General features: G+C 40.2%; 1 protein-coding gene across 50 annotated transcripts in view; it reads left to right on the forward strand.

Annotated features, from left to right (window-relative positions):
- adgrl2a (adhesion G protein-coupled receptor L2a) overlaps positions 1-9365 on the forward strand; it is a 91420-nt gene that overhangs the window by 49798 nt on the left and 32257 nt on the right. For 45 of the 50 annotated variants that reach the window (XM_032525494.1, XM_032525448.1, XM_032525450.1 and 42 more), the window contains 2 exons: positions 2930-2944; positions 4054-4854. In XM_032525494.1, the coding sequence (XP_032381385.1) occupies positions 2930-2944; positions 4054-4854 (816 nt within the window). The remainder of the gene's footprint in view (positions 1-2929; positions 2945-4053; positions 4855-9365) is intronic. The other 5 variants (XM_032525454.1, XM_032525496.1, XM_032525484.1 and 2 more) reach the window with 1 other exon arrangement.

Consider the following 9365-nt stretch of genomic DNA (forward strand, 5'->3'; position numbering starts at 1 on the left):
CCCCCATTTATTCAGTGTAGCTTACATTGTGCTTTGATTTAAATTAAACCCTGGAGCCACTCTCTCACTCCGCCCTTGACACCAATCATCCATTCATATCAAGATGGAACACCTGATTATTAATAGTCACTACGATTTGATCATAGAAAGCAGGAATACTCTAGAAAGCCTGTAAAGTCTAGTGGAGACAGTTTAGGGTGTTTGGGGTTAGTGCGGGTTGGCATGTGTCTCATATTTGCTGGTTTTAATGTTGCTATATCAAAAGTGACTGACTCTCTTCCTTTCCCCTGTGCAATCTGCAGGAAACCTCCTCGGCTATCTGACTCACTCTCTTCATCCACTGACTGATTTCTGATCACACTGATTGCTATTTCTATTTTTTACATTTCTACTAACGTCATCAGGTCCTCCGTCATGTGTTCTTCTTTTCTTTCCAGGTTACCTTCGAGGCGTCTCTCTCTCTCTCTCTCTTTCTCTCTTTCTCTCTGTCCTCTTCTTACCTACTCTCTGTTTTTCTGTGGCTGAGGCGGCTTCTGAGAACTTAACTGTTGTTAATTTGTTTGCTTCCTACCCGCTGCAACACAATAGAATTTCTTCTGCAGAGTGGCATGCATTCATTGACGGATTTTTCTGATTCTCTAGTTTCCACTGTTTTTTTTTGCCACTGACGCCTGGATCAGGCTCAACAATTATAGCATATTCAAACTGTAATATGAACCTGCACTAATTGTAGCTGGATGGTTGCAGGAATCAAGGGGAACATAGTTTATGATTGCTATACATTATCCCACAGTGCAAACTGGCCCAAAATGAGTTCATTTAGTCTTTCAACATTGATCCTCAGGCCCTCTGTGTTTGAGCCTTTGTATTGTGAAACCATCTGAGACTGAAATCTGAGAAAGACAAAAACCAATAGAAGTGTAGATCAAGGGCAAAAGAACTGACGCATGCAGTCTGTACTTGGGAGATTAACCTCTCCATTAGTAAACAGCTGCTATGTTGTTGAAAGAATAAATTTGAAATGATATATCATATTTAAAATGAATCAGCCTGAATCAGTTAAGCTTAATAGAAATTAGTTTCATAGCAATGAAATCAAATGAACTACATTTCTCTGTTAAATATAAACTGTAGCTTCACTACCATATAATAAGCAGCAGTTGAGCATTTTTCATTTTGCTATTGTTAGAGACAGTCTCTTTGAATGACTATGTTTTTCTTTTCTTCGATGCCCTTCTTTGTCCCCTCACATTTGGCCAAACACCTGCCGATTGAACAGCAAGTGGTTTATTTGTCCCGGTTGGAATTTATGACTTGAACAGTCTTGTAGTCTGACCTAGGCTTTAGACTGAGAAATGTATTTTCTGAAGAATTCATGTAAATTTTTTATCAATATGTCTGTCTTGTTGTTGCAGTTTAAACAACGCAAGGGATTTTAGTGCAATGCAAGTCTTATGATATGTTTAATAAATCAGCCATTGGACTGGATAATGCATCTTAGTTCAGGTGCCTTATTTGAATGTGCACATATTGGCAAATTTATTGCAGACTTTTATCGGAAAGCACAAAATAACAAATGAAGTACAGCGTTTTGTAGAGCTAAGTACGTGTTTCAACAGTGAGTGCACATAAGCTATCAATGTATTGACCTACACTGATTACCTGCTTTCTTGATAAGGCCGCAGTACGTTTGTTTTTGCTGAACATATGGCTTAATAATTGTAAAAGTGGTAAAAGTAAGATTAAAGTGTCACGCAGATTTTTGTTATTGAGGTGTAAGTCAGGTGTAACATTGTCCATAATGGTAAAATTGCATCTTAATTGTATTCAAATCTACATGTATTTTAAAGTTATAGCAAAGGGTTATCTTCTGCTCTGTATTTAACTTCCTTTAAAAAAATAAGACACTTTTTGTTTTTTGTGGAATGGGTTTGGTTTAAAGTGGTGGGTGGATTAAAACATACCACAGCAACAAAAAACAGTCATGTTAAGTGAAGTTATAATTAACATAAATCAATAAATAGATGCCATTAATGACACTTTGCTGTATAGTATCCACAGGATGGTTTTGATTCTCAGAAAATGTTCTTATTAACTTTATTATTTTTACAGGGTTTCCTCTGGATCTTTAAAAGTCTTAAAAAGTCTAAAATTTCAAAATCTAAATTGCAGGCCTTAAAAAGTCTTAAATTTGCTGAAGTATTTTGGTTTTAGGTCTTTATTGTAGTTATTTCTTTCGCATGTCCAAATATAATTCCGCTGTATTATGACTACAAATGAGACCAATATACAAGTTTTATTGCAGCCAAGATTTTGGCGAAAGTGTCTTTTGGATTGTACCACAGACATAAAATGTATTCTTCCGCTATGGGGAAGTGCAAGTTTAACCATACTAGGCGTGAAAAGTGAATATAGGGCTTAATTGATGTTACGATAAAGGCCTTGAATTTGAATCATAATGGTCTAAAATTTGGTCTCAAAAAGTCTTAAATTTTACTTGGTGAAACCTGCAAAAAACCTCTGTTGTATAACTAAAGGGAGATCTCAATATGTCATTTATTTTCCATGTGAAACCTCAAAATTTCTTTTTACCGAATATCATTAGTTATGCCATTTGCAATAGCAAATACTTACAGGCAGTTGGCAGTCTGTCAAAGATAAAATCCATCCACCACTATGCCATACACCCATTGTGACGATTGGTCATTTTTGATGTTCTAATCCAACCCCTTTTCTAAGATGGGACCTTGACGGCTGCATGTCACTTTACTCACAACTTTCCTGTTTTCTCTGAATAGGTCTACCCATCTTTGTCAATGTCGCATAATGTGTTTCTGCATATGTAATCATAGCAATGACAGTTAATTCATATTAATCTCTTTTTTTCCCCTTGCACCCCTTTCATTCTCTCTTTCAACGCTTAAAATAGAAGTGGAGCAAAAAGGTAAATAACAGACACGATCCAAACCCTAGCTCCTTGTTTTGTGGCATCTGGTTGTAAACTACCTATTTTTCCATGGTGGCCCCTTCAAACTTATCGCAGACGTTATCTTCAGGAATCCCCCACCCCCTAACTATAATGTTAACGGCCAGTGTAGTGCAACAAGGAGAGTGAGGCTGGCCACTAAAAAAAAAACTGCACACAAGTAGCCAAAAGATGTAAATGGGGGCATATTGGCTGCAGTCAATAGGGGCTTCCTCTCCTCAGTCTTCCTGGGTGCTTTAGCTACTCAGCAGAATCTCATATTGCCTGGCTTCCAAAACCTCTTCCATAGCATGCCATGGTAACCGTGTTTCTTGGCCCTTTTTTAAAGCTATTGCTTACTACTGTTCCTTTTATCTCTGAGCCCTCCTCCCTCCCCTTTCTCACTCTTCTTGCCATTATTCTCACCTGACCACTTGCTGCTCTTTTCTCTGTTGATTCTTATGCCGCGTATGCCTCAGAGCACCAACCAAAACACCTCAAGAGACCCTTACTAAAACAGTTTTTTAAATTTTAATGGTCGTGACATTTGCACCACTTCGTAATGACAAGCCTCTCAGGAATATACCGTAGAATAGGTGGTGTATGTGAGATACGTCTAAGTACTCACAAAAAATTGTGCACACAGCGCTGACTCCTGCTCTCTCATAACCTCTCCCGTCTGTTGCCAAGTGACTTTAGTTGGCTGCATTTTTTTTGTTTACAGGACCAATTGTTTCGTTAAGTTTTGTTTCTGTTCTATTTCCCCTCATTTGTGTTCTACTCCCAACAGTAAATGTCTGTGTGGCCAAGCTTCTTTTTGTTTCAGACAACTTTATACATTTAAACATTATGCTTAATAACTTTCCTATTTCTTTTTTTCTTTCTATGCACAAAACCAAAATCCTTATACTGCTTGTGAATATTGGCTATAGCTGTTAGTTGTGTTTCGGCCACTCTTTAATGTGTGTCTGTCTCCACTCCATGAAGACATTAGAGAGTCTATGGATAGAACATATAGTTTTTATGGTTTTTATTTTTCACATGTTAACCTGTGTCTGTTTCTTATTCTACTTTTCTCCCATTACTAGTTTTTCTTTGTCCTGGGACTCTGAAAGCTGTTGGTGATCCTTCCTTTCTATTTGAAGCGGAGCAACAAGCTGGTGCCTGGTGCAAAGACCCACTGCAAGCTGGTGACAAAATCTACTTCATGCCTTGGACTCCTTATAGGACAGACACTCTCATTGAATATTCCTCCCTGGATGACTTCCAAAATGCCCGGCAAACCATCACCTACAAGCTGCCCCACCGGGTGGATGGGACTGGATTTGTGGTCTACGACGGGGCCGTGTTTTTCAACAAGGAGCGTACCCGCAACATTGTGAAGTTTGACCTACGGACTCGAATCAAAAGTGGTGAGGCGATCATCAATAATGCCAACTACCACGACACGTCGCCCTACAAGTGGGGTGGTAAAACAGACATTGACCTGGCAGTAGACGAGAATGGGCTGTGGGTCATCTACGCCACAGAGCAAAACAATGGCATGATCGTAATCAGCCAGTTAAACCCCTACACGCTACGATTTGAGGCTACCTGGGACACCACCTATGATAAGCGCTCAGCCTCCAATGCCTTCATGGTTTGTGGAGTACTCTATGTGGTCCGTTCCACCTATGAAGACAATGAAAGTGAGGTCAGCAAGAGCCTGATCGATTACATTTACAATACCAAACAGAACCGTGGGGAATACGTTGACATCCACTTTCCCAACCAGTACCAGTACATTGCAGCTGTGGAATACAATCCGCGAGATAACCAGCTCTATGTATGGAATAATTTTTACATCCTGAGATACAACCTGGAGTTTGGCCCACCTGATCCAGCACATGGTAAGACCCCCCACCCCCACCCCCCCGTGCCAGGAGGATGTCTGTTTCAGAGATGTTCACACACACACACACACACACACACACACACACACACACACACACACACACACACACACACACACACACACACACTTTGATATTCCTTTGGTATTCCCAATCCATGTATCAAGTGTCACAGTTGACTGATTTTTAATTTAGAATCTAATATGTGCTAGATATGTAACGGAAGCTTTGGAGTGTAGGAAGGCTTCTCGGGGTGGGGGGGGGTTCTGTGGTAAACAACACCTCAAAGCCAGTTACCTTATCATAAGGGATCAGTATCTAGGGGATTTGGGGAGGTTTACCATCCGGGCGTTCCCTGAGTCCCTAGTGCTAAGGCTCTAGGGACCTCTGCTAGCATAACCCTTTTTTTTAGAGAGTATGACAGTGAGAGAGATATACTTTCACCCCTGGAAACATACATGCCCGGACAGGTGCAAAGTCTTGCCTGGGGCAAGGTTAGATCATTCCCCAAGTGATGCTGAAACTCCAAATCTTCATTGGCCTTTAAAAAAAGTACTTCCCACCCTGCCTACAGAGGGTGAGGATTCAAGGTTCTGTCTAAGAAAGAAAAAGATGGTAGACACTAGGGAGAAGGATCAATCACCCAGGGTCACATCACTAGCGTATGTTTTTAATTTAGCTGTCAAGAGCTGAGGGGAAGCTAGTCTAGGCCTGCATTAGTCCTTACCCTGAGAATATAATAACAGTAATTATCCTAATCCCTGCACACCCAGAGTCCTAAGTCCACGTAATGCTCAACGCAGTCAGTGATGAGCCACCGAGGTCAAGCAACTTTTCAACAGATAATCCAAGAGCTCAATATTTATTAATGTCTTTGCTCGTCCACTTTTGTATTGATAGGACATGACGTGAGACTGCTAAATTGGGTTCAGCCAGTGGAACAGCACCAATCTAGCCTGACCAAGGCAAACCTCACTGTAACAAAGAAAGTAGTCCAGGTTGGAAAGCCAAATTAATATGCAGAGAGGGGGATTGAGTAGAATACTGCAACAATCATGAGGAATAAGATAAAAAAATGTTTTATTTTTTTATTTTTCCAACTCTGAATAACATGTTTGAAGTTTCTCCACTGCTAATAAGACAGATACCATTTTTAAATTAAATATTTGCATATCACAAGTACATTCAGAGCAATTGAGGCATATGCTACAGCCAAAAGGTGCTTCCTAATTTTAGTCACGCCCAAAACATTATGGTGCACAGAGAGAATTCAAATGAACTGATTCTAAGCAGTGACTTGCATTTACAGACAGCTGCTATAAAAGTGGCCATGATATCACCCCTTCCAGAGGTGTCAAGTAACAAAGTATAAATACTTTGTTACCTTACTTAAGGTTTTACAGCAAGCTACTATTCCTTACATTTTCACGCAATTATCTGTACTTTCTACTCCTTATATTTAAAAAAAGTCTTCTTACTCCTATTACAGTTTGGCTTTTTTTTTCATTCCGGCTTGTCATCGTTAAAAAAAAAAAATCAGTCCAGATAAATCATGCCATCTGGATAGAGTGAATTTGATTGTGGTTGGATGAGACGTATAAACACATACCATTCTGACACTCTTTTGGTTTGTACTCAGTCCATCGTACTTGCACATGACACAAATCACGTCACAATCCAGCATGGAAATAGCAGACGTATGTAGCATAGTACAAAGATGTATGTGGCAGAGACTCAAGAGAACTCTAGTGAAATGTCCCAACCAAGCACCAGCGAGGAGGTTGGCAGCCAGGTAGACCAGCCAACCCTTCTACATCCCTGGCCGTACCTGGAAGAATTTTTTGAATGGTTGGATGCAAAAACAACTCCTTTCAAATGCGCTGCAAGCCCTGTGCACCCAAGTACCATGAGCTATTTGTTTCCAAAACTCGTTGCCTAATTTGAAAAAAAAACATATTGATATCATTTTTTTTCTTACATTACTTTTACTTTTATACTTCAAGTAGTTTTGAAACCAGTACTTTTACACTTTCACTTGAGTAAAAAGCTAACCCTAACCCTACAGAAGTCTTTTTAAACCTTAGTATACATACTTCAGCCTCAGTAATGAATATGAATACTTTTGCCACAGCTGACCCCTTCTACTATCTGGTCAAAACAAATTGGAGCATGTCTTTACATGTCATCATATGTTTATATACAGTGAATTGATTTTTAAACAGTCGAGCAACAGCCTCCACAACAGCCTTTATTTTCAGCTTCACTGTTATGGATTCTTTGAATAAACTGTGTACAGACATGCTGCATGCTCAATTGATTTATTCATTTGCTGAATAGATACTGATTACTGATAGAGAAATCAGAGGCTTCAACAGGATCCACCCTGAAATAAGACTACATTACGTTTTTTGCGTTTGTGGGGCATGCGTGCGATGTTTAGAAACATACACTCTCCTCTGGGCTTCCTTATTCACGCATCTTTATTTTACCGCCAACAAGGACTCCGTTCTTACTTCTTGACAAATGAGCCATAAGCTTGGCCCTGCTGCGGTGCTGACTAATGTATGTTGAGTTCCAGTTGATGAGTGCAAGGCAGAATGGTCCAGGACGATCATCAAGATGTCAATAAACTTGTCCTCCCACATGGCTGATGTTGACACATAAATGATGGCACTTTTTTCTGGCTGTCACTAGATGCCCTCTCTGTAATATCTTGATGCTTGTTTCAATGCCTCACTGGGCACTGAAACAAGCCATCAGAATGCTTTTGTACTGTTAAAAGTTGAAGGTACGTGTTTTGAGCAGCACTTGGCGAAAGAAAATCATTTCAGCGTTGCTCAAATAATTGCTTAAAAAGTATGAAAGCTTAGCACATGCTGAAGGCATCGTTTGTAGAACAGAGCATCGCAAATTATTATTGTAGATGCTGGAGCTGTGTTATAAGTTTGACTGTTTTTTAGTTTAACCACACTTTATCTTCTTCAAGAGAGAATTTTGAATGTGACTGTCCACTGTCCCGTCCTGTCCCCCCCCCCCCCCCCCCCCCCCCCCCCCCCCCCCCAAATTTCTCAAGTGCGCAAACAACTCTGTCACATGACGAATGAATTGCAATCACATCAAAGTGATGTTGGGACCTTGTGTGGCAGACAGTTGGGTTCCTGTCAAGTCCAATAACGTTGCTCGTGTCAAGGCAAGATCATCTCTTGTAGGATTATGGGGGAGTGGACAGGGTCACATCCAACACGCGGCTCCAATGAAAGTGGACATTAAATGGGTCAGTAAGTCCCACTTTTGGCTTTGACCAGCAGCGCCATAATCCACTCATTTAACCATGACTCAATGCCTGTTCTCTTTTTTGCATATATGAGCTCATAAAAAGACATATTCCTTTGTCGCATCTTGTAAGTGAGATGATTAAATTGATTTAAATGAGGTATTCCGAGAGAAAACTCATTTTGCAACAATTTCTATGGACCATTTATTTATGCCAAGCTTTGGTATTTGGCCTCAAACCACTGAGTAAGCATATCAAAATCTTTTTTTTTTTTTTTACCAGAAGTAAGCACAAACAGACTCTTTTGACTGCCACAATGGGACAGGGGTGATCCTCGGAAACCTTTTATTTATCCCCTGTTGCAAAATTAAATTCTGAATCACTTCCATATAAAAGCCCCCGGCGCTGCAGTTAACATCCATACAAAATCTAGACCTCCTTTTTAATTGTTGAAATGTCAATACATTTGCATACAATTTCAATCTTTGCTGCACCCTCAAATTATAAATTTGCATGTGGGGATCGTAAGGAAGAGAATGACCCAATTTGTTTGAAATTATAAGGCAAGGCTCACTGACGCGACATGCCAATTAGCTTACAAAACTCTGCATGTGGTCAAAACAATGCCCTATAGTTTGTGTGTTATGAAAGTGCTTTGCAATGCAAAAATGCTCAGCTGTTACAGATGCTCGTGAGTCATATGCATTAGCAGTCACCCCAGAGAGCCTACCTCTTATAGTCTGATGAATATACAGCTCCCTAATAAGCACCACTATGATTCATACTTGTCTTCGGCAGTGCTTACATAGAGGTCAACTTGTGCATGGCAGCATTTAGAGAGAAAGCAGAAAACCCAGAAAGAGGAGGAGAGGTAGGATATTTTAAACTTCAACATGAAGCTTTCACAACCATCTGAGGTGCTGTGGTAAAGCCGTGGTAAAGCAGCAGAGACTCTGTCCTCCTATATGCTCACCAGTGGTGTAGTAGTAGGGATCAAGATGTGTTAAAAACGGCCAATTTGTCAGCTGTCCAAGTGGACACAGAGGTGTGAAAGCAGACTGTATTGATGTGGAAAATCACCCTTTTTGTTTTGTTTTTCTGTCCTCCTGTCATATTCTTGTTTTTTCCTTGTCTGCCTCCAATCTTATTGTCTCTCTCTTTCATTATCTCTCTATTGCGTCCAGTCTTGCTGCTTGCTTGTCTGTCTTGCCCTCTCTCTCTCTCTCTCTCTCTC

Source organism: Etheostoma spectabile, chromosome 9, assembly GCF_008692095.1.
Source record: "Etheostoma spectabile isolate EspeVRDwgs_2016 chromosome 9, UIUC_Espe_1.0, whole genome shotgun sequence".
Lineage (NCBI taxonomy): Eukaryota > Metazoa > Chordata > Actinopteri > Perciformes > Percidae > Etheostoma > Etheostoma spectabile.